Genomic DNA, 26328 nt, shown 5'->3' with positions numbered 1-26328 from the left:
TTACCGCTGTGCGGTAAACAAAAACAGGGCGGGCCGTGATGAACCCCAGCCGTCATCAGCAAATCCTACCGCGGGGCTGACGGCTGGGGTTCGTCACCAGCATGGGAGGAGTTAAAGGAAAACAAGATGTTTTTAAACAAAAAATATAGTTTTCAGTTTCATTTTTTTATGAGCGGGCAAAGGTCTATGCCTGCTCTTAAAAAGCTTTTTCATTGTCAATCACTAAGGGGAAAGGGTCCCCTGGGACTGGCTTACCACCAATTTGAATTTGGTGGTAAATGCAATTTTGGTGGAAAACAATCTTTCATCCTCCTGTGACTCACTATTAGGAAGGTACTCCCTTGGCACGCCTCTTTCTAATAGTGAAGAGTCTAACAGGTTGACGCTCCTCAAAATAAGTTTGGTGCATGCTACAACCATTTTTAGCGATCGCAAATGGGCCGAATTTTTATTATATATTTTTATTTATTAGTTTGGTACATCTGTCCATTATTTTCTTGCTTTGGGTAACACTTTTTCTGAATAAAAGTACTCCCACCTTGGTACCATAGCCACCCTCCCCGCTTCTCCCACCCAGCTTCCAAAACTGCAGCTAGGCATCTTTAATTCCGAAGTCCTTAAAACCCACCTGTCCCACGCTTCTGTTTCAATACATTCATATTTCCCACATCGTTTGATAATCGTTGCCTGAACGACTGGCCCAACAACCTCCACGAGAACTATCTACAGTCCTGTTAATTGTGAAAAGCACAACTGTCTTTCAGTTTCTTCTCCACCACCTGTGCGATAAGGCATTACAACACTCAAGTTGTTTCTAGGCGTGACAACAACGTATGCTCCTATAACCCAATTTAATTGTAAAGGCTAATAAATGAGCCTTCCTTTCCTGAAGCTTCCTCGTTCAAGTCGGGCACAGCACATGGCTACTCTTAAGGTCCAGTCGGACCCGTCACACACCCTCCTCACACGTGGAGCTTCCGCGTGACTTGAAACCAGCTGCGGGCGGCATAGTGCAAGTATCGGTGGCCGCAGGGCGTCGCTCTTGTGAGGCCACGGCCGGAATGCGGAAGGCGGGTCCGGTGTCTCGGGCCATGCTGTTCTTTCCATGATCCCGCGCGTGCACTCCCAGTGCGCCCGAGGTCTTCCCTCGTGCTTCAGATGACGCAACCTTCCGTCCTCCCCTCATACTGTCTCTCAGGAGAGTGGAAGAACGTACAGTTCCCAGGGAAGCCTGTCCCCTTGTCAGGGTGTTGTCTGCCACTCTGTAATAACCGGTAGATCAAGTATCCAGCTGTGAAAGGCCTTAGTGCAGCTGTCCGTGTTCACATTTTATGTCGTTTGTAGACTCCTGTCACATAGCAACTCTCTTTTCTTGTGGGCGTGTCTCCTCTCTGAATGCAAGCCGGTTGTGACACCTTAGAAGGTGACCTTGCGGGGTCCAGTCTGTCTTGTTTGCCAGTGAGTTATGGCTAGTACAGGGCTGTGTAACTATCGCGAATAATCTTTACGTCAGCGGGTAAAAGCAAACAATACACGTAGTTCACCTCACCCGAGGCTTTAAATGTGGAACAAAGGAAAGGTCACCTTCAGCCCTGGGTAGGTGTCCTCTCGGTCAGACAAGAGCAGCATTTTGTGGACGGCCATATTAAAATGGTGTACATGTAACCTGGTATTCCCTTCTTTGATGCTCTGCTGACAAAGCAACAAAGTGCTGACCTTTAAGGGAACACGAATTCTGCGCTTGATTCACTGTGTACTAGTCACTGTGACGATGCTGACCCATGAGTCATTCCAGTGAGCAAAGAGGGCTATTCAAACGTTGACGCTGCCAACATTTTTTTTTTATTTGTCGAGTGCCGCCAGAACCGCTTTGTTGATTCACCAAACGACGAACGTTTGCTATTTTATAATCACATTTCTCCAAAACTTGACTTGCAGCGTTTTTTTGTGCGATGCTATGTCGCAGAAGTACTGAGTGAACCTGCCTAGCTTATCGTCTGTGTGGTTTGAAGTAAATCTATTAGACGTAAATTAGTGGGAAAAGGGATTTTCCGTGGCTTGTACGGTAATTTCTACATGATTGTAGGGATTTTAAAAGAAAGGCCATATTGGAATTTAATTGTGGTTATATGTTGCACACACTATTCTTGCATGTATCAAAAAAGCATTTTGCGATTACCACATAGCGACATTTTTTGATTTTTTTTTTTTTTTTTTTTTTTTTTTTTTTTTTTCCTAATTGCTATTTGGTAATCGCAAAATGCTATCTACATAGGGATTCGCTAAGGATCTAGAGATATATTACCTAATATCGATTTAGTAAATAGGTAATCGCTATTAAGTAATACTACATTAGTTTTATGGCCCTAAAGGCCCATAGATGTGAATGGTTTTGCCAGTGGCGGCTCCTCTATAGGGGCGTTTAGGCGCCACCGCCCTGCTTTCTCGCAGTGCGAGAAGGCAGAAACATAAATGGTAATAACTACCATTTGTTTCTGCCTTCTCGCACAGCGAGAGAGCAGTAGTTCCTGGTTGTGGGTGGGCGGTCCTGCTCGAGGGTGGTGGGGGGGGGGGGGGGAGTGGCTTGCCCACTGTGGTTCATACTGCCTGTTCGGGCAGCCTCTGGCTGCCCGAACAGTCAGTATGAACAACAATGGGCAAGCCACCCCCCCCCCTGCCCTCAAGCAACACCGCCGGCTCTCCCTGTTCCTTATACATGAAGAAAATGACCCGGGTGGGGCGCCGCCTCACCAATCACAACGCTGACTGCGGTGGAGGGTAGGGAGACTCAAATTAATCACTGATTTAGTTACAAATCAGGAATGCCCCATTTATTCTCGTGGTGAGCGAAGAAATGATCCATTATTGTCTGAAAACCACAATGACTGCTAACAACTGCTCTATCTCTCCTCGTGGTCATTTTCGTGCTTTCCCTGTAGTCTGTGCTAATGTTTTTTTTTTCCTAAATATGTAGGTGAGTTGGTGTTCATTCTCGCTCCGGAGATACACAGCCGCGTTATTAAAGCAGGCATTAAACATGCTTCAAGTGCATTTTGCTCACAAGGAAGGTGGTACGCAGAGTTCTTTTAGTTGTTTACTCCCAGGAACACACATTCCAATAAAAGAAGTCAAGTGAATTTAACTTCTAATCTCAGACACCATTAGTTGGTAGATGCTACTCTGTCTTTTAGGGCTACTGTTCAGCACTGAAGCACCACCAAGCATCCTGGTAGCTTGTGAATGTTGTGTATGTGTTTAGTTTTGCATTTTACTTTATCATTAATTAAGAAACTTTAAATGTAACGGCTGCAAATGCACTTTGGTCTCTGGGGATACTGATTACTTTCTTTGGGTCACCCCACAGCCACCCATGGGAGACCGTCACAACTGCCGCTATGCAGAAATATCCCAACCCTATGAACACCAGTGTGGTTGGAGTTGATGTGCTAGAAAGGAAGGTAGACACCACAGGAAAGCTGCACAGCGACAGGCTGCTGAGTACAGAATGGGGCATGCCCTCTGTGGTCAAATCGGTAAGCATGGTTTTGACATTCATTAGGGCAGGTATTGAAATTGCTACCTCGTGAGGTTTCGGGTAATTTTGTATGCTCTCACATGTAGTAAATAATATTGGGTTTTTCTCTCGTAGCTAATTGGTGCCACAAGAACAAAGACCTACATCCAGGAGCATTCAGTTGTTGATCCTGTGGCAAAAACTATGGAACTCAAGTCGGCTAATGTAAGTCGTGACACACATTTAAAAAACAGAATAAGGAACATGCTAGTTATGGGAAGCTTATTGTGACCTGGCTAGTATTTACTCTGTGATAAGTGCCCCTTATACAATAACATGCTCCAATTATTTGAGGAATAACAAATCAAATTGCAAGACTAAGGTAAAAATGGTAAATGTAAATTGATACTTGTATGGCGCACTACTCGCCCGCAAGGGTCTCAAGGCGCTTGTACGAATACCGCTGTGGAACCCATCCTGGCTTTCCCTGTGAGGTGTCCACTCATGGGCACCCCCAAGGTGGAGGCCAGGCATCCTTAGCGTTGTGGGGGCCGTTGTGGAGATTAAGCAAGCTATTGCCCAGAGTTGCAGAGTGGGACTCTGTGATTGGAATAGGCACCGAGGCAAGAATTATCAGGTCCGTGGAATTTTTTGAGCCCAAGACCCACCGAGGTGGGGAATTGAACCCTGGTCCCGGGCTAGACCTCTGCAACATGGTCTGCCGCTCTAATCATTGAGCCACACTTCTCCACTATGGTACTATCTTGACTAAAATATATCAAAGGAAATTAAATGTAAAGCAGTAGAAATACATGCTTTGTTTGTGTTTACCTTGAAGGCACTGTGGAACTAGGCTTTTTTGAAGTGATATTTGATTGCCTGATGTCATTGTAGGAAGTAGTAGTATCCATCTCTATATAGAGACTGGGGATAATTTGATCCAGAAAGAGACATTTTAGGTGAGGGTAGTGTCTTTCTCTCGAATTCTTAGTGATGACCTGAAAGGGGCCATGATTGTTTTTTTTTTTTTTTTTTTTTTTTTTTGCCATATTCCTCCTTCATGCCCATCCATGTATGTGTTCAGTGTGCTTGCACGTAAAACAAGAGGTAGAACAAAATATATGGAGGTGTTACGTTTTGGCTGTTCTCTTGTAGATGTCCAGTCTGTACATCTCTTCATTCATTGTAGAAGTGATCTGTTATATTTGGAAATGATTTATAGGTTAAATTGTTGAATGTCTAACCTCCAGAGCAGAGTTCTAATTCTGATTGACCTCTTATACTTGACAAAAGGCTTGTCTTGTGGTTCAGATCCAGAAATCGGGGCCTTTCTCAGCCATCTATGTCAGTGTATTTGTATTCGATAACAAAAACTGTTCCACTTTCTAACCCTCTGTGGTCATTAAATAAGTACATAATTCTTTTAGTAAATAGCACTGCTGGGGAGCTTCAAATGCCTGGTCATTGCTGATGGATTGTTGTGCCAGGTACCCATGTAACGCCTTGTATTTATTCCATTTTGTCAACAGATCACATTCACAAATTTGGTGTCTGTAGATGAGAGGTTGATATACAAGCCACATCCACAAGATCCGGGAAAGTGAGTATATGTTTTTCTTTTCAGTGTGACATGAAATCCCAGTATCCAGTGGATAAAATGTGAAGAGCCTATAGGCATACCAAGATTTATCTTTGTGATTTTTAATGACTGAGATGATTTAGATGTTGTTCATGATGGTATTGGTCACTGGCATATCGTAAATTACCATTCCCTTAATACTTACTAAGGCACTGTCTTTTTCATGATATGGAGAAGATTCGATCAGTCGCCCAGTTTCATAAAGAACTCGTGCTGCTTCTGAGCTGCCTTCTCCCCCCCTCCCCCCCCCCCCAACCCCAGTATTAACTTAAACTGGTTGATGTTTGGTATTGAAATGTGATGAGGCAACAGGTTTCTCTCTGCTCTAATCAGTGGTGCTAAGAGATGGACTGTCATCTCTGCCTTGTTAACACCTCCTACAAAGGCGTGTCTGTATGTTCAGTTTGCAGACACGTAAGAACAGGAGGAAAAGTAAAAAGAACGGGCACGTTAAATTTTGGCTGGTCTCTTGTAGATGGTCAGTGTGCGTTCCTGTTCATATACTATAGAAGTTATCTTGTTCCACGTCATGTTGAACATGTACCGTCCACATCAATTTGTTGGCCCTTTTCTCCCTTCGCACTCACCTGTTCATCGTATGCACACTTCTAGCCTATTGAGTGGCTTAGTTTTAATTTTTGCATTTGTTTCTGAATTTTTGGAAAAGAGATGTGCTTACTGTTAAATCAAGTGGATCAGCACTGAGAAGTTATGCTTTTAGAGTTTAAGTTGGAGACATTGTTGGATTTGAGGTGCAGCGGAGGTCTGGGGAAAAAACTGCAGTTTTATTACTGTACTTGCCTTCATATTAATTTGCTGTTATAATTGAATTTAGTCTTGATGTTTATTTGCCTCATTTTTATATCCACCAGGACGGTGCTAACTCAAGAAGCAATCATCTCTGTGAAGGGGGTCAGTCTCAGCAGTTATCTCGAAGGGTTAATGGCTAACACAATATCTTCTAATGCTCATAAAGTAAGTTTAAAGGTGTCTAATCAACACATCCACTATTCCGCCTGAACTTTACATCCAGGTTATCATGCAAAAGATTCCCATATAAAGGTGCTCCTGTTCTGCAGGATGTGAAGGTTTGAAAAGGGATCTTGGGTCTCTGCTCCGCTATTACGCGACAGCACATTTTTGTAAGGTCATATGCTGCAAGGCATTTAAGTCATTTGCCGTAGGAAACATTGCTCAACCTGGAAAAATGGGAATATTGGTCTGGTATGAGGTTTGACGGTCCCCTAATTTTTAGAAGTGAGTACAAACTATCAGTATGGATCACTCACAAGGTGTTTGCTGCAGGCTAGCTATATTTCCACCCAGTTTCTAATATATATTAGAAATATAGTAGAAAACATAACTTTTCATGGGCCTTTTATAAGGTGGCATGAGCAGTCAAAAATACATGAGACTTAGTCTATAAATGAAAAAAAATTGTGGTAAATCTGAGGCCTCCATTCTCCTTGGGTCTTGGTGATGCTTAATATATTATTCCGGCCAAAAACCTCACCCCCGTCTTTTTAGGTCTCCGCCTGCGAAAGACTGCGCAGTCGAGCTGGCGAGACTTGATGGGATAGAGAACCTCACTAGCGAGGTTAAGCCCCGCCCTTCTTCTCCATTGGCTGGCCTCCTAAACAGTGGCCAGCCAATGGAGAAGAGGTCCAAGTGACGTTCTTCTTTCTCTTTAAGCCTCGTCTTTTTCAGATTGACTTCCCCGACTTACTGCTGGCGTAAAATGTTTCTTATCGTCTTTATGGATCCAGATGGCCCCATAGAGAAGATAAGGAACCTTTTACCACAGCAGGAAGTTGGGGAACTCTATCTGAAAAAGACGGGGCTTAAAGAGAAACTTCTTTCATGTTAGTATAATCGCTGCGCATTATCATGTTAGTATAATCGCTGCTCATTATACCAACATTAAAGAAGACAGCCTGCAGCTGTCGGTGGTTCTGCTGGCGGGAGAGGAGCGACAGCTCTGCGAGGCCGGCCCTGAGGTCATCGTGGGCTCTGCGCTGCCGCTGTTAGACGTACATGTGCCCCCCAGCCGAGTAAACTTCACTCGAGGTGCTTTTAGGGCATTGCGTGCAGCAGCTCCGACCCTCCATCCATCTCTCCTTGACCATAGAGCGAGGAAGTCGGTGCATAGAGTTCAGAGCAACAAAGAAAGGAGCCCGGGGACGCAAAATAGACAGGCTGCAAGGTGATTTGGAGAAAATGCAAGATGAGGCTGTCAAGAGCGAAGACACGGGTGAGCTACAGCCGCAGTTGTTTTGGCCAGTACTTATTTATGGAAGGGTTGCTATGATACTGAGCGCGGGGTTGGGGGCTTTATAACTCAGCCTCATGTCCTAGGCTGCATGCGCTACTTTGAAAGAAAAAAAAAAAACTCCGCTGGAGGCGACTTGTAGGCAATGGTTACCCCCTAAACAATAGAATGTTAATCGTGTAAACGGATACTTTATTATTTAAAGGCGCCTCAATTAAAAACTGCCAGTGTCACAAAGGAAACAGATTAGTAAAGGGAACGTGCATCCCTTTGAAGTAATGAGTGTGAAAGGGCAGAAGGGTAAGGCATGCAGAGGAGCTGCTCCTGTGTCTCAGTGATGGAGCGCTTCATGCATGCCTTGTACTCAGCGAGTGAATGGCGCGACAGAGCGCTACATGCTCGCTTTGGGTCACTCAATGAATTCTGTGGTGATCGGGCGCTTTCTGCATCTGGCACACTGAATGAATTCTGCATGGAGCACTTTCTGCGATCAACAGCTTAATACGCGCTGTGGGCTCGCTGAATGAATTCGAATAGATGGCATGGTCATGCTTACTGAATTTTGCGACAACGCTTTATGCGCTTTTCCTGGAGCTCACAGCGCTTCATGAGCGCACTTGGCTGACTGAGTGCGTTCTGAGATGAAGTGCTTCATGCACGCCTTGCACCTACATTGCTTCGACACATGTGGGGCTCACTGAATAAATTCCAGCGTTGGGTGCCAGGAGCGAGGCCCGACATCGCTGCAGCGGCAGTGTGTGCCCCCCAGCCCGGAAGCTGTCATCTCCAGCCGGCCAGATTACCGTTCAATGTTGGTGCAGCCGCCTTCCCATCACACCTAGCCTTGATCTCAGTAAATGAATTTTGCGACGGAGCGCTTTATGCTCTTTTCCTTGGGCTCACAGCGCTTCATGAGCGCATTTGGCTCACTGAATGCGCGCCTTGTACCTACATCGCTTCGCGTGTGGGGCTCACCAAATGAATTCCCGCGTTGGGGGACAGGAGCGAGGCCGCGTAACTGGATGCATTGCCGCTGCACACAATCTCATTGCTAACCAGCAGCTCCTGCCCAACCTAGGATGCAGCTTAATTACTGGTTTGTGCAGCTAAAGCCTTTCTTGGCGTTTAGGAGTGGCGCTCCTCTAGGCGCCTTGTGATGTTTGTGACCAGGGCTTTGTTTTGATTTCAGTTGAGGCCCTTTAAGGTTCTGTCTAGCGCGAAGATCTGCTGTCTGGGCGCTAAATGATCCTGTTATAGAAGGGTAGTGTTGGCCAGTGTGTTGCAGGGAGAGAGGGGTACGGTTAGGGCCGGGAGGTTGGAGGTAAAGTTCCCTGGTTTTTAAAAGGAACCTCCGCCTCTGCAGGAAACAACGTGTCCTAGTCAATGATTTGCACCGGGTAGCATCAGAGAATGCATATCTGTTAGGCACGATTTTAATGAACTTTATATTCATGTAACATGTTTTTTGCCCTTACCATCTTTTATAAAGCTATGTCGACTGGATTAATAACGATTTACTGTGTTTTCAATATATAACTTTAGGCTCTACTGGAGGTTGTTCGTGCCAGACCTTTAAAGTGGGTCAAACTGGGTGTGGCCGGCATCCTTGGAGCTCTTCCCTCTTCTAGCTTTCTATGAAGTAGGATTGCTTGTTTGTTTGTGTGTGAGGGAGGGGGAAGGGGTACCTCTCTACCTTCCTCTCTATTCATGCAGAACCCGCCACATTCCTCAGCGGTAATTGCACCCTCCAAAAATGCCTCAAACTACCGACTTACCCCTGCCAGACTCAGCCTCCTTTTGTACTAATCCATTTGATGCTACTCTTTTTAGGTCTCGCAGAAGACCTATTGAGGTGAAACCAGAAAGCTAAACCAAAAGTGGATTTTCAGAAGTGCACGTCCTCGTGCACGAGCTTGCCCTCCCCTTACCATTTGCTCCTGCCTCAGAGAGCTTCAAAGGGATCTGCTTCCCCGCCCACTGCTACACACTTCACGGCCGCTAGGCCGTGACTCGTTTCATTTTGTGGCCGCTTTGCCTCCCACTCGCATCCCGCCCCCCCACCAGGCTCACGCTTCTCCAGCCTTCCTACTTTGGCTTTCTCTGGCCTGAGCTCTCGTGCTTTCAGAAGAGCTTCATCCTCTCCGCATATCAGAACGTTTTTTAAAAATCAAATCATGGCGAGTTTAAGGCGTTCCGTCTTTCACTTGACACAAGTTTTGCTTGTTTACTGACGAAGCCTTTTATTGCTTTTGCCTGCTGTAGTTCTTGTTTTTTAACTTGTTAAACCATGCCACTTGTTTCAGCCTGGTGCCCGATTCCATATACATATGTAATGCTAGGCAGCAGTGGCTCTCCGTCTCCGCGACGCACAAGAGAAAGGGAGAATCCTTTAGCTGCTTTGGATTTGATTTAACGTTGTAGGGCACGGCTCGCCCACCTCAATTTTTTTATCAAATAACTTTAAACAAATGCAGTGCTTCCTGCTTCAAAGCTCCATCTCCCCGGGTGCTCTCCCTCCCACCACCACAAACAGGCTGCCTGTTTAATTTACCCCAGCTGCCTGTAAAGTCTAGGGTTCATCATCGGTGTCTGACGTCATGTCTCCCTACACACTCCGTGTCCCCACCCCCGTTATGTCTCCCTATTTGCTTGTCGTGGATTATCATTACAGCCCCTTTCCCCGCAAAGAAGTTGTCAGTTGCTTGTAAACTGATTAAAGATAAAGTAAAGTTGACACGTTCCGCTTACCTAATCCGCATGGATTTGGCAGTCTACATCCCTCCTGTCTCAGTCTCGAGCTTCTTCCTCCTTTCGGCCAGACGTGCCGTGGTTTCCATTAAAATGCTAGTTACTGACTTGCATTTATATACCGCACTGCCATTTAACGGCCTCTTAATATAAATGTGTTTTACTGGTCTGAACACCAGTACCTTCTAAATTATTCCAGTAACAACTCATCAGTTGAATATTCCACCTGGCTTCGGTCATGTCAGCCAGGAGCTCTTTTGGAACACTAGTGACAAGGATGAGAAGTCAGCAAGAACATACTTGCCAGTAGTCGAGCTGCTTCCTAAAACCAACCTAGAAGACCAATGTATGCACCTCTTATTCTGGTAGGAATGTCACCCGCCCACATTTTAAGTCCGGTAGCGTCATTGTTAGATGTTATTTAAACATGCTTGGGAAAGCCACCACCAGTCGATGCTTACATATTCTAAGAAGTGTGCAAGAAAAACACAGCATTGTGAACATATGCTACCTACCCTAAGGGTTTTTGTCAATGACACACAAGACTCTGGTTTATTTAGCATCTTCTTATGAGATTTTTCATGCAGTGCAGGAAATGTTGGAGTCACAACCTTGAGTCATGCACGATTTCCAAGCACCCTGGAGGGGGATGGCTGTCGCTTGTTTCTCATCGGCCGATCCTAGTTTTTTAGGTATTGTCTATCCCACAGCATCACTCAACGCCACAGCATCACTCAGCGCCACAGCTTCACTCAACGCCATCATTTAACAACAACTGGTTCAAATATGTTCTCTTAATGTTTCAAGCTTTATTACAAATGTCACAAAAAAGATGTTAATATTTCACTTCTGTTCTTGTGTATTTCGTCACAATAAAATACACTAATCTTCACAAGTTATTTACAAAAGTTTAAGCTATTGCCATTATAAATTACCATAACTTTTATTTAAGTATTAATTATTAAACAAATAAAAGCCATTTTTATTTGTAATATCAATACATCTTAGTCACGTAAATAATACACATATTGCATTACAAATGCGATAGGTGTCACATTTGCGAAAGTTAAAACTATTGGCATTGTAAATTACAAAGCTATTAATTTTGCTATTTTCACTACCAACACATATAAAAAAAATTGTCATTTACAATACCAATAGCTCAAACTTTCCTAATGCGAGACCTATTGCATTGCAAATGCTTGTTTGACAGTTGCCTCGAGCACTGTTTGCATTTCTGAACATTAAAGCAGCAGTTTTTCTTCAGGCTACTTCGTTGTTTGCCTACTGTTTCAGTTTACTCTGCCTCTTGTGGCAGGGTGTTATGGTGGCAGCTTCTTGTATTGCAGGTTTATACAAATAGCTTTTCACGTGCCTGACACCTAAGCAAAAGGGTAGCATGCTGTTCCATAGTGTGTTTTGCTGGATGTTGAGTTGCCGTGTGGCCTGTATGTGTGTGTGTGTGTGGGGGGGGGGGGGCGGCGTTTGTTGTCTTGCAGGAAGACTAGAGCTGTTCTTTTACCCCGTGCTTCAGTGCGTAATGGAACAGAGGGATTAAAATATGGAATGGTTGCTTTTTATGTAACTTTTTGGTTTGGGAGAGAGTAGGTTGTGAGCATAGTCTGTGTGTGTGTGTTTGTGTGTGTGTGTGCGCAAATGCAATAGGTCTTGCATTTACAAGAGATTAAGCTATTGGCATTGATGACCATGCCATTTATCTGTTTTCAAAAGCAACACATATAAAAAATGTGTCATTTACAATGCCAATAGCTCTAACTTTTGCTAAGGCGAGACCGTTGCATTATAAATGCTTGTATATGTATTTTTATGCGTCTTTTCTCCAGAAAGTAATCTCCTTGACTGCCAATAAAGATATTCAGCACTCATGAATCCTGCCAGGATACCCTTGCTGAAATGCGACTGCGCCAGCTAAGCATAGCTCCCTTTCATCATTAGTATCCACCGTCACTCTATTTCAGCCTGGTTTATGTGCAGTAGGGCGTAGGGGTGTGTGTGTATACAACCCCAAGCCATTTTGCTGCAGCTCTTTTTACCTAGAACAACGGTTACCTAAATTAGTCTGATGGTGTTGCAGCCGAAGGTCCAGCATTGCTGGTGTCTTATAGAATTTAAGCAGTATGCTGTTGCCTGAACCCTGCAATGTAACATATGTATCAGCTGCTTTACATTTTATAGTAGATGTCTATTTTTTTCTTATGCTTGTTCCCTGACACTCAAATCTTCATTAGCTTAAAATCTAGCTATGTGCTTTGAACTGCTAGTTTGCAGAGGACACAACACGGTTAGGACTGTGTTGAAGGTCTTTTTACACTGGTTGCTAAACACCTCTTCTGATCACCTGGCCATGACCTTACACAATCCATTTTGAGCTGCTTCTATATTCTGCAAAATGTTGAATAAAGATGATGAATTAACATATTTAAGTATTTCCACATGCGTTTTGGAAGTTTCCAATTGTTAAGCAGAAGTTCAAAGTTCTAAGAACAACTTGGGTTTTAAGGATTTGGTAAACTTAACTGTCATGGGCTATTGAGCGCTGGTTATCACTAATTAAAGAGTAATGTGTCACTTATAATTGACTTCAACCCTCCTTAATGTTTTGTATGACTTTCGCACTATTTGCATCATGCATACAAACGTGACTGCAAAGTTTACCTCCAGTCTGCCTGTGTAAATAAATATATCGGATCTTTTAACATTGTCTGTTTGTGTTTTGGGGGGGTTTTGTCTTGTTGTTTTGTGTGGTTTTTTAAAACAAAAAATGGGCAACTTTTTGGTCTAAATATGGTGGTCTTGACCATCGTCGACTTTGTGGCCACAAGGCATAGAAGATTCCATTTGCTTGTAGAAGATATCTAATGTACCATGTACCTCCTTGTTTCAGGGTCGTGATGCGATGGAATGGGTGATCAGTAAGTTGAATTCTGAAATTGAAGATCTGAAAGCATCGGCACGGGGAGGCATGCGGGCTTCCATAGCAGCAGCAGCATTTGTGGATGAATGATGACGAGGACCTGCAAGAAGTAGCAAGGTGTAGGATCCAGAAGTAAACCATTGCAGCTTCCTTCCATGCCATAAAGCTATTTATTTATATTTTGTTATTTAAAGACATATCTAATATAAAGAAGTTTTTAATAATGGACGTATGGAGAGAAGCTGCTGTCTTATGGAACACTTGGAGAACCTGTCGGAGCTTGAACGTTTTGCGGGGTCAACTGGAGTACAGACTTTGCAGAGCACAACAAGTTCGTTGCACTATGTGCAGATGACCACAAATATGATAGAAAGCCCTTTCACCAAGACATACCCTAGTACTGGCAAGGGTAAATAAAGGCTGCTTTCAAGACTACAGTTGTGGTTGTGACCAGTTATGAGTATACATTGCCATTTATTCGTTATTAACCTATCATGGTTGTTTTGGGACCAGCCACTCATTTCAATAATCTCCATTTAAACCGTTGGTTAGTTAATTTTGTTATCTGCATTGGTTGAAAGAAAGGTTTACTTGAATCCTTCAAAGGGAGAGCGGTGAATTTGAACCTAGAGTACATTTTTCTGGGTCTTGTTTGTTGATTTGATTTCTTGTATGCATACGCGGCCACAAACTGACTGGCGTTTGGTCTCCAAGTGAATTTGTATGGCCTAATGTAAGGGCAATGGCTTGTTTTCCTCCACCATCGTTGTGGTCATTGCTGGGCTGTGTTGCTATTCTCAGCAAATTGGTTACTCCTTGAAGGTGTAGCCACAGACGCCGAATCAGGTTAGCGAGATGTTGCCTGCACTGCATATTCGGGCACATGGCTCGCCTTGACGTCCAGCCCCACATTGGAAAAAATTTACAAGCACTTAGACTCACATCAAAACTTGAAATTTTGTTTGCTTCTTCACTTGATTACATGTTTTGAGCTATCCATTGTGCAGGATCCTTTGCCTCCGAGAAAAACATGCATACACTTAGTCTGGGTTAGTTTGTAAACGGCTCCCTTGAAATGAAATACGTACTGTAAGTGGTATTTATTTGTATACAACTATTTTTTTATTGACTGCTAACATTCTAGTCTTTATTTTTATTTTTTTAAGGTAAACATGCACAGTTTTGCCAAGCATTTAACTGAATAGCAAATGGTCGATTGTGGTGCCTTAACATACTTTATCTTCCGATTACATTGTCTTCAAAATGTAACGCCTTTTCCTTGGGGTTGCCAATGCGAGACCAGTGTCTACATATGTGAATTAAGTCATCAATATGTATCTGTCTGGTGGTTTCATGCAGAGCAACTTTGCAGCTAGACAGTCAAGCAGATAACCCATTGATGTATGGTAAATCTATTTAATCTATTCCCTTATACTTATAACAATCTCCTTCTAATCCTAAATGTTTGGCTTATGGAACTGGAGGTCAGCAGTTAGTCGACCTGTTGGTAAACGTGCCCTATGGGATTCTGCCCTTTCAAACATGCCTTCTCCACCTACCTACTTCTAAGTGTCAAGCCAGTGTTTCGTGACCTCCAAGTGGAGGCCTTACTGCTAAGAAGGCCATTTAGCTGGCTTATGGCTCTCGTACAGAGCTTGCGGAGATGCAGTCCAACGGGTGTTTTGCAGTGGCTTGCACCAATGCCCAGTCTCTGGTTATGGTCTATATTAAACAAAAATTGTTAAATATTTTTTTAGACGACATTTAACTGACTTGTGCCGCCTGTTGCAGCATAGTTTTTGAGGACGAGGGACAGACAACAATTTTTCATTTGTAAACTAAAGTCAAACGGCGCCAACTTGGCTCTTGTTCACAGAATCTCTCTTTGCTAATCACAGTATATGTGATGTTCAACAAGAAAAATAATTGCAGTGATAACCTTACTCTCATCCTAGTATCTGCATCTCTCTGATCGTGGGATGTGGGTGGATCTATTGATGTGATGTGTTGAATTTTCTGCTTGATACTTGTGTGCAGCCATTCGGACCCATGCATTTCTCTGGACCAGGCAGTTCAGTTGGTTTGTATAGTACCAACGGAAGTGACTGATCAGATTCAATTTTCAGAAACCGTTGTAACCATAAAATATAAATCCAGTAGTTTGTCTCGTACCTTTTCTGATTCAATGGTGAGGTATACAACTTATGCGGCAAGAATCCATGCTGCATAACTAATTTGAGTGATGACTGCAATCTCTTAAGAATAAGAAAAGGCATGTTAAAAATTCCAAGTTAACCACTCCAAGTGTGCTTAAGTCATGTAATTGGTGATATTACAAAAGCGCAACTAGGCAGTACGGAATTCTGATCAGTGTGCAAAATTAAAACTGTTCAGAAGAGGCGCAGAACATTGTATAATATGAAATATGGTTGTATACATTTCTTATAGAGAAGTCCCTTCCACAGTGTCCAGGACTACCAGTTAAATGAAGTATTTACCCTAAATATATGGCTCTTTGATTTCCATGAAGGATCCTTAGGCGGTAGTTTTCTCCTTGGTGCACATTGCCCAGAGATTTCATCCAGGCCATCAACATGACTTTCTAGCTGACTTGAAGATGTTGAAGTATTTACTACTCGGTAGTCTATCCATTTTATGGAGTGCATTACTTTACACCCTTGGGCACATTTTCTGTATTCCGGAAAATGCCACTTCAAGGGTTAAAGTACAGTTCAGTAAACTATTTGGTGCAAGTAAGAAGCATATTAAATGACTTAAAGTTTACATTGTGCTGAAACGTATGTAACTAAACCATGCCATGGGAATGTCCGAGCCTGTCCTTCCTTACAACATGTTTTAGAGTAGCCATACTGTATACACAAATTTAATTTGTGAACTAGAGCACCTGAATTAGGTTCTATTTACGCTCGGTACATCAGCTAATGTTTGTTTTGTTACTTCAGGTACAAATACATTTTAAATCATCAGATGCCCGTTTCAAGCTGGCATCTGCTTGAAGAGCAAAATCAAATCATACATCTATTATGTGCTATATTTTTTTTTATACTGATCCCATCTAGTATTTTGTATTTTCAGTAATTTGCTGTTTCAAGTGCCTTCCTAAGGCAAATGTATTGTTCTTTGAAATAAAAGAAGTCAACTTCGCGTTCTACAGAATGTAGCCTAGCAAAACAATAAGACTTGATGGTGTACGCTAAACTATTATTAAAGAAAGTGTTTTTGTATATGAAACTTTTGTAGTAGATTTGTATAATTGTTGCTCCCATCAAAGGTTGTTTTTACAGTGTTTAGACTATATGTAACTTATTCAAAGGTAAAATACCAGTAAACGTTATTGTTTGATGACCTGGTGTGTGTTCGTATTTTATAACATTATGGGATGCTGAGAGGGGCATTAAAATGTGGACATCTGCTCCCGTTAATATCTCAGAATCTGTGCAGACCATGCCTTAAGGTTCTTTGCAGAAGGTATGCTCCTTCCACCGGTCTGCTGAAATATTGTTGAACCACTCTAGTATCACCTGCTAAGGAATATGAACGCTCTATCGGGAGGGCAAATGGCATTCGTTAAGTCGAGACTTTAGAAAACACAAATTGAGTCAACCATGTTGTATTTGTTCCACAGACCCTTTTGTAAGCCAGACTCGGAACATTTCCACAAATTGACTGTATTGACAGTGTTTCCCAACATACGTCTTGTTTGTTGTGGTGTGTGTGTGTTTAAGAGTAATACCAGTTAACAGTTTAAGCCAGTCCTGACCCAACGCAGATTTCAACATTTGTAATGCAACCGACTGCATGAGACCACAAATCTTTTACTGTGTACTTATTGTTGTAGGACCTTGTTGCAAATTCGAGAGACCCTAAAGCCTTAGGCTTTTTAGCCAGTAAAGTAGTGTAAAGGATGTGTTCTCAATCATTTGTCAAGGCGTATCTGCCAAGAAAGTGTGAAAGACGAGTGGAAAAACAATACATTCATGTCTTGGACTGTGCTCTTGCTCTAGTGAAATTTCAACATGTCTGTACATTGTTTCTTATAGCATAAATTTACAGGGGGCTATATTTGTATAAGCGCCTTATTGAGTATCCATACTGATCCCCTGAGCACACTCAAACTTCAAAGGCTATCAAGTTTGTTGCTGGGTTTATCTTGGGACATTCACTGGACTGACTGATAATTCTAACACGGGTACAATTTAACAGTTTTGAATCTGGTGATCAATGCATAGTGGTATACTTCTGTAAGGTCTAAAATGAAAAAGCAAACTTGTCTCTCCGCCTGCCTGTGGGCAGAAGCAGAGTCCCACAAAATAAAGGTTGTGAAGTTAAAATCTTTGGTAGCTATGTGTATATGTATGTATGTATGTATGTATGTATATATATATATATATATATATATATATATATATAGCTACCAACAATTGCCACATGACCCGTCGAACAGGCTATACTGGTATGTTCCCAGATGGGTTGATCCCAAGAGATGCAATTCTGAGTATTCCAGGTCATATGGGATGTGCAGTGTGGTTTTTTTTTTCTCCAACGGTTTACTTACTCGTTTGATGCCAAGCTTCTTGCTACATCAATGTCTTCGTTGACTAAAGGAATACATTTACGATGTCTGTTTCCCTGGGATTTCACCTCTACCTAGAGGGATTTGAGTACAGCAGGCATTGGTTATACTGGTGGAGGCTTAAATGCCCTCTAGGGGTCCATTAATTTCAGACTCTAGGGGTTGCACTGGTATGAGAGCAATGCAGGTTCCGTCTGTGATTTAACTGAGGCAGAGTGGAGAAACAAACTCCTCAATCTGGCCTACTACGTTTGGAAGTTGAAAGGGTGGGGCTGCAGTGGAAGTCCTACTCATTCAGCTATGCGGAAGACCGTCTACCTCTGAATTTTTTTTTTTTTGTTACTTTTACCATCTCTGTAAAGATCAGAAGTCATTGGCTGCAGATCAGGTTGCTATTGCCCTGACTTACTCCACGGACACCTCTGCCAACTAACATATAGGGGAAATCCACCTAGAGGATAGGTTTCTGGCCAATAGCAGTGGGTGGTCTATTGATGATGATATGCAGAGCAGCCATCTGGGTTTCAGCTCGCGGGTTTTTGTCATTACAGGGTTTGGTGAATGTTGAATCTAACTTTGGTGAGAGAGTGCCGCAAACTGTTATCACTGAAAGACATGTCTGCTCAAACGTGTGTTTCCAAGGTGATGCAACACTTCACTTAGGCAGTTGCAGTTCAGAAAATCATGCACTGAAGTCTGTTATTCAACAAATATGGGTATCCAGGTGCCTGTGGACGGGTTGGTTAAGTGAAATCACGAGAGTTCCCCCCCCCCGTTTAAATGGCAAAGGGAGTTTGTCGTCATTACATCTTCAGGCAGTATGTTCCATAGCAAATATGCCCGATGCGTGAACCACCTTTCTTGTGGCCTAACACTACCAATGATTAGGGCTGCAAGAAATCTTTCACCACTGAATTGAAGTGACCTAGTCGAAAGAACTCTAATCTTGCTTTCAAAGGCATACTCCTAGCCACTACCATAGACTGTTTTATGTGTAAGGAGCAATTTTATCCTGGCTTGTAGCAAAGCCAATGTGTCGTCCCAGAGAAAGCAAGATATACTCTCTGATGTGCAAATTAAAATGGCATTGGTGAACCTCATAGTAAGTAGTATGAAGAGAAACGTAAAGAGAATACCTAGATTATATACAATCAGACTTTGACTGCAAGCAAGAGGGAGTAATGTAGACCAGAAGAAAGAATGAGAAAGAAAAGGACAGGGAAAAAAATAATGGAAAAAATAATGGAAAAAAGACTGAAAGTGAAGAAAGCAAGGAGGAAAAGTAAAAAAGAAAGAGGGAGCTGAAAGATACTTGACTTGGGAGGTGGAAGAAAAGGGTAGATTTATTCTTTCAGAACCCTAGCATTTGGCAGCAAACTCTTAAGCAAAACTTTGGACCACTGCACTTCAACTTTATTGCAAATTAAACCATGCTTTTTAAAAAAAAATCGATAATTCATTCTGTCCCTCCCTCGTATTTTACTAATCAGTCCCTTTCATTCTGCCGGATTTGGCAAATCCTATTCTGGCGAGTTTAGATATGTTCAGAAGAATGCTGGAAAGTCCAGACTTATTTGTGGCATTCAATTAGGATGGATAGGCTTGCATTCCAACAATGTTCAGCCAAAGTTCCCTGTCTTGAAGGTTAAGCCCACCATAAAGACTGGGGATGAACAAAAGTGGGACTAGGAGCATCGAGGGTACCAGTAGGTGATGTAGCAATTATCCTGTTGGGTGATTAAAGATAGGGAACTGGTGCCCTGTGGTGACATGCTGCCCGCATGCATCTCACTGAGGGAGGGGGCCCAGAAAGGAAGCGGTCACACATCCCTTGCCATCCCAGAAAGTATTATGAGAACACTAAAAATGCCCTGGCGGTCATCACGAGTGCTGCGTTTTTTGGCGTGGTAATGCCACATTAGGGAATTGCCAGTGCTGGAAAATTAAGTATTTTCCCGATGGTTGTATTTCTGCATCCTGTTTGTTAGTTTGAAATGGAGAATAACGCAATATAACTACATAACGAATGTCCAGAAAAAAGCACAACGCTTGCAAGCTAGAGTTTGGTAGAAACTCCAGATTTTCAGTGTCCACTCTGCTGAAACAAGGAAATACTGGTGGAGGCAAATTAAAATTCTAGTGATGGAGTATTTTGAAGCCTTATCTGATTATCTGACTCTCCTCTCCCCTACTTTTTCCTTTGCACACTATGCCTCCTCAATATCCCTTCCCCCTTCCAGGATCTCTCTCTATCTAATCATTGTCCCAAATCCTGGTCCATTCCGTACCCCCCCAATCTTTCTAAACACGCTAGAAAAAAACTCAAACACAACCTCCTCATTCGAAATCCGGAAACACTTATTATTGACAACTATTACAGCCCTACTGCCCCCATTAAAACGAATTGCATCTTCTACTCCAAACGCCCCTCTAAATGGAAAAGAATCTTAACACAACATCTCCCAGTCACTAAAACCTCCAAAATACCCCATGGCGACAAACTTTCCACCACTCCCTCTCCAACCTTTTGTGGGGAAATCAACATCTCCATTTTCAAAACTGGTAACATCCTCATCCAAGCGTCCGTACCCCATCTTAACACCTTCAAACTCCATTTCAGATCCTTGGCCATCCAACTTTCCAATTCCACCAACAGCCCCCCATACCCTCCACCTCCTCTCGCCCCACGAGCCCACCTCTCCCGCCCCTGACCTTTCAACATCCAATGACACTATGCATACGTTGTCACCTATCCCCTCTTTCCTCACTATGACCTCCCCTCTCCCCTCACTGACCTCCCCTGTCCCCTTGATCCTCCCCTCAACCCCTTGCTCCCAGCCAGCCCACCCATTCCCCTCCCTATTACTCCACCCTCCTGGCCCTCTTTTACAGTCTCTCCTTCCATTCCTCCTCCAACACCCCCTCACTCCTCCTCTCCCAACTCCTCCTCACTCACGCAGAATCACAATACTCCTCACCCAGATTCCCCTTCCCTTCCTCCTCCATCCCCCCTTATTCCTCTCCTCCCAATTCAGCCTCACACCCTCTGAATCACACTACCCCACACCCTTCTTCTCCCAACTCTTCCTCTCCCTCCCTGAACTATACTCTTCCCATTAGCTCCCCCCTCACTCCTACACCAATCCGCAACTGTACCTCCTTGCTATCCCCAAACTTCTCTTCCACAGAGGTCTCCTCTCCCCTCTACCCCGACATGCCACTCCTTCTCCCTTTTAACTACAGCCCTCCCTGCTCTCCTGCCTGTCTCGGCTCATCCCCTCCTCAGAACAGGCCTGCCTGCCTGCCTGCATCTGCTCACTACCTCCTCAGAGCAGACCCCCCTCTGCAGCTAACTCCGAACCCCATTTGTCCTCTTCCCCCCCCCCCACACTCTAGATACCCCCTCACTCTTATCTCAAACTCCCTTTGCAACATCGAACTTAACATCTCCACTCTTACCAGAGATCTCTCTCGTCTTAGGAACGATTTCCTCAACCTCAAATCCAGCGATTTCCCCCTCCCCAAAGAAACACCGCTAACCCTGGTCTAATAAACCCCACCACCTCCAAACCGTGGAAAACAACTCCCTTGCTTTGCCGGGCTCAAAGACCACTCCGCACCACCTGCACCCTCTCTCTCCGGGAGATCTCCGACCTTCAAAATTCCTACCCTCCATACTCTTCAACCGTTAACACGCCTCCCCCTTCTCAAACATCCCCGTCATACTGGGGACTAGCCGTATTCCCCTTTTACCTGTCTCGCCTAGACCCCCTCCTCTCCTCACCTCCATCCATGCCCTCCCATCTCCCAAACCCCTCACCTGCATGCTTGTTAACTGCCGCTCCGCTGCCCGACATGCCATAGAAATCTCTGAAACCATCCTTAGCGAATCCATCGACATTGCGTTCCTTACAGAATCCTGGCTTAATGACCACTCCACAAGCATTCTTGACATGCGCTCACCCCCGGGCTACTCCATCATTAGGAAAGATAGACCCATCCGAAAAGGCGGTGGTGTAGCTATCAACTTTAAAGACTAATTACAGCTCTCCCTTATCAATAACGCCGAATATGCCTCCTTTGAATACCTCGTAGCCGAACTCAAAATACAGGGTTCCCCCCATCCGCCTTCACAATTTATATAATCCGCCTGGAAATCCCTACCCATTCATTGATGAGCTATCTAACCTTCTTACCCAAACCTCAATTTCCAAATCTAAAAACATCTTCCTGGGAGACTTTAATCTCCATTGCAATGATACTAAAGATCCCTCAATCTCCCTCCTCTCTGACCTTCTCGAAATTAATGACCTCAAACAAATCTGTCTGTCGCCAACCCATTCCAAAGGAGCCACCCTCGACGCTATCATAACCAGCAAAGATCTAGCCCTCCTGTCTAACATCATTCCCATTGACTGGTCCGACCATCACCTTATCCTGTTCACCATAACCACCTCTGCCCCCCCCCCTTCCAAAACTATTAAACCCATGAAACTGATCCGAAATCTGTCTTATCCCTCCCGATTTACTTGAATCCAAACTTCATGCCCAGCTTCTCGCTATCCCACCCTCCCTTAACACGAATGAACTAACCGAACAATATAACAAAGCTGTCACTGCTACCCTTGACCTTCTTGCCCCTCTCAAACTCAAAAAACAAAGAAATATCCCCTCCAAATCATGGTTTAACACAGACCTGAATAATGAAAGACGTAGACTCTGACTGAAAGATTATGGAGACGGCACCCCTCTCCCTCTAACCTGACCCATCTCAGACTTGCTAGATCGTCCTATAAAAAACACATCTGTAGACAAAAACTTCCTTTAGATCACAACTAGATCGAGCTCAGAATAGGCCAAGAGAACTATTCAACATTGTGCGCAATCAAACTGCTCCCCGCCCTCCCCTGTCCCACTGGCCTCGACGACTAGGTGTGAAGAAATAGCTATTTTTTTCAGACAAAATTAAATTTATTGAGCAATCCTTCCTCTCTACTGTGATCCCTCCCACCAATCCGAACATCTCTTAATATCACACCCTCCACCATAACTCCCCCTACACCCACTTCTGCCCTTCTAAACTCTGATCTCCCTCACCGCCCCATGCCCTCCAATTTCCTTGACTCCAATCATCCTAACTCTCTTACTAAAAATGCCACGTGGCTTAACTTCCAGCCAGTCACTGAAAGAGACGTCTTTAACATCATCTCCAAAACTCAAGCCCTCCTCCCACACCAAAGACCCTCTCCCCTCCAAACTTGTCCAAAACCTCAAACACATCATCACCCCTTCCTGGACCTCCATTATCAACAGCTCCCTTGCCACCGGCTGTGTCCCCACTTCATTGCAACTAGGCCAAGTCACCCCCATTATCAAAAACCCTTTGGCAGACCCAAACGACCTCAATAACCTTCGTCCCATCTCCAACCTTCCCCTTCTTTCTAAAGCCCTGCAAATATGTGTCCTTCTCCAACTAGATAGACACATTGAACACTTCAACTTACTAGACCCCTTCCAATCTGGCTTTAGGAAAGGATGCAGCACTGAAACCGCCATGCTAAACCTTGTTGACGACATCCACCACTCACTTGACAATGGTGAATCTAGCCTGCTGATCCTCCTTGATCTCTCTGCAGCGTTTGATACTGTTAACCACTCTGCTCTACTAAATGTTCTTAGAGATCGATTCGGCCTGAATGGTACGACACACAAATGGTTTGTCTCATACCTACAACACCGTTCTCGACAAATCAAAATCCAAAATTGCCCATCTAACCCTACCTCCATCTCCTTAGGAGTTCCGCAAGGATCCATCCTCTCTCCCACTCTCTTTAACCTTTTCATGGAACCCCTCACACTCATTCTTAAACAAGTCGGAATCAACTACCATCTCTATGCTGACGACACCCAACTCTATTATAAGATTAAAACTCATGCTGACATCCTTCAACTCAACACTCATCAAGATCCAATCCTGGTTCCACAGTAACCACCTCAAACTCAACCCTAAAAAAACTGAAATCATTCTTGTTTCCCCTAAAAATAACCAGCTCCCCATTCAGAAGTGGATCTCTGACCTTAACGCCCTCAACTGCTCCTTATCTTTGTCCTCCTCAGTCAAATCTCTAGGGATCTCCCTTGACAACCTCCTAACCCTCAAGGTACACATTAATAAATCTGCCAAAGGAGCCCTCTTCACTCTCCGCCACCTTAAGAAAATCAAGCCCTTCATCCCGATCGATGATTTCAAACTAGCAGTCCAATCCCTTGTTCTTTCTCGCATCGACTATGGCAATGCCATTCTCACTGGAATTCCCAAGATCCACCTAGCACCTCTTAAATCTGTGCTTAACTTTGCAGCTAGGCTTACCGCAGACTGCAAGCGATTTGACCACATATCCCCTGCCCTTAAAACCCTTAAATGGCTCCCCATTGAAGGTAGATCCATTTACAAAACAGCCTGCATTACACACAAAATTCTCCATCAGAATACACCGACCTACCTCGCTAGCAAACTCATGAAAGCTGGTTGCTCCCGTTCCTTGAGAAGTACTAACACCCTCCTTCTTATCCCCCCCCTTCTAAAAAAGAAAACCACCCAGTCTCGATCCTTTTCTGGCAACGCTCCTTGCATTTGGAATGCCCTTCCAACTGACCTTCGCTGCAACCCTTCCTACTCCAGTTTCAAAAAAGAACTCAAACTACATCTCCTCAATAAATACTGGGGACCCTAATACATATCTGTTCTTTTCCACTGACTGCATCTGTCCGACCCTAGATGCATTCGCCCTCCCTTGTTTTTAGCCTTACTCGCCCTTTCTCCACATCGCTTCCCCCTCCCTGTTTACCACCTTCACTCCTCCTTGCTCCCCCCCTTCCCTCCTCCTTGCTCCCCCCTTCCCTCCTCCTTGCCCCCCCTTCCAGCCTCAGCCCGCATCCCCTTCAACCCACCCCCCTCATTTCTGCCCCTCCCGCTTCTCTTCCTTACCAACCTAATGGACCACTAACCTCCCTATCCTGACCCTGCAATTTTACGGCTTTTGTTATTTTTTTTCTCAATTTGTGCCTTTTGATATTTTTGATTTATCACATTTTATACATTTTGTTGTGCTTATTTCCCATATTTATCTTTTTGAAATCTGTCAGGCGGAGACTTTTATGTTGTTTACATCCATTGATGCTATGTATGTCCCCTGTATTAATGACCTTTCTTGTCTCTAAAATGTAAAGCGCTCTGATACCCCCGGGTCCAGCCAGCGCTATATAAAACCTCTAAAATAAATAAACTAACCGGCGGCCTGTAATGTTACTTCATTGTGCAACAGGTACAATCAGTACTAAGATACCCCAACACCTAAATAACTGGAGTTGTGGATCTATGTGTCACAAGATTGAGTTACAAAATTAGCAATTTCTAATAGTGACTTTAATTCTCATGTTTATATTGTATGGGTGATTTGGAACCATAGAGGGTGCCATCGAGGCTTGGTAGGCCATGTATAACTTGTGCGCCCACTTCAAATAATTAAAGTGTAATGGGTAGGCATACTGCTATTCAGAGAACAGGCACCATTGCCCGTATTTAAATAGTGAAGATATCAAGATTCCAAAGGCGAAGAACATAGGCAAACATGAGTATTTAAAGAATAAATAGACCAGTTAACATTTCCATAACTTTAAATGGATCAAATGGTGCATTAATAATGAATATATATTTTGTTGGAAGCATTCTACCAAAAGTCCTTACCAAAGCAACGTTTAGTGCATCAGCGCACCATTTATCTGGGATGAAGGTAATTGTGGTGGGAGTTACCTCCAGATAATGTGCTGCAAACAAAAATATTATCCCTAAAACTACCTGCAAGGCCCACTCCTCTTATCAGTGGTTTGTACCCTAAAATCAAGTTTCAAGTGGGTGATGTTCTAATGCAAATTCATTCCTGCACCTGAGAAAAAAGCTTTCTTGCCCTTTAGCCTTTCCTAGACTCAAAACTGACATCTTCTAGACTCCCTCTAATGCAATCGGGGCTCGAAAAATCAAAATATTCTCCCTAGACCTGCAGGTCTAGTAACTTCAAAAATCTACTTGACTTAATTTTTTTGCACTTGACCTCCGTGATCAAATGTGACAAGTTAATAAGATTCAAAGGCATTTTTATTGCTCAATCACTTTATGAGAAATAAAGATACCTTTAAATTTTGCTATCTTGTCACATTTGCTCTGCTTTCAGAGACAGATTTCAAATGTCAGTCTTCCTTCTATGCCAAAGAAAGGGCGAGTAGGACCTAAAAATAGCTCGCCCTAATTAAATCTGGTAACAACGCACAGGTGCAAGTAAGAATTCACGGCACCTCTTACAATTCTTATACTTTTATCCAGCCACAAAAATATCTAAGCTTACCATTACTGAAAAAGTGTAAATTAGCCCGACTTTGTTTTCTGCTATTTCGATTATTAGAATTTAGAGCCGGCAGAAAGGAAGTCGGATGTAAATCAATTTTCAGTATTTACATCAATGGTTTTGAAGCCCTGACTTTTATTTCATGGATCTGTTATAAATTAAATCACCTCCAAGAATCTTTCTGAAACAAATTGTTAACTGCCTGGGCATGAGGAAATGTAAAGAAG

At 43.5% G+C, this 26328-nt stretch overlaps 1 protein-coding gene across 2 annotated transcripts in view; it reads left to right on the top strand.

Annotated features, from left to right (window-relative positions):
• Positions 1-16471, top strand: part of PRELID3B (PRELI domain containing 3B) — a 31432-nt gene extending 14961 nt beyond the window's left edge. For both annotated transcript variants that reach the window (XM_086932644.1, XM_086932643.1), the window contains exons 2-6: positions 3365-3533; positions 3650-3739; positions 5044-5114; positions 6026-6128; positions 13076-16471. In XM_086932644.1, the coding sequence (XP_086788770.1) occupies positions 3396-3533; positions 3650-3739; positions 5044-5114; positions 6026-6128; positions 13076-13195 (522 nt within the window). In that variant the 5' untranslated portion in view covers positions 3365-3395 and the 3' untranslated portion in view covers positions 13196-16471. The remainder of the gene's footprint in view (positions 1-3364; positions 3534-3649; positions 3740-5043; positions 5115-6025; positions 6129-13075) is intronic.
• Positions 16472-26328: the final 9857 nt, after the last annotated feature.

Source organism: Lissotriton vulgaris, chromosome 7 (genome assembly GCF_964263255.1).
Source record: "Lissotriton vulgaris chromosome 7, aLisVul1.2, whole genome shotgun sequence".
NCBI lineage: Eukaryota > Metazoa > Chordata > Amphibia > Caudata > Salamandridae > Lissotriton > Lissotriton vulgaris.
Note: the sequence above shows the minus strand (reverse complement) of the source record. Positions and strands in the feature narration are given on the sequence as shown.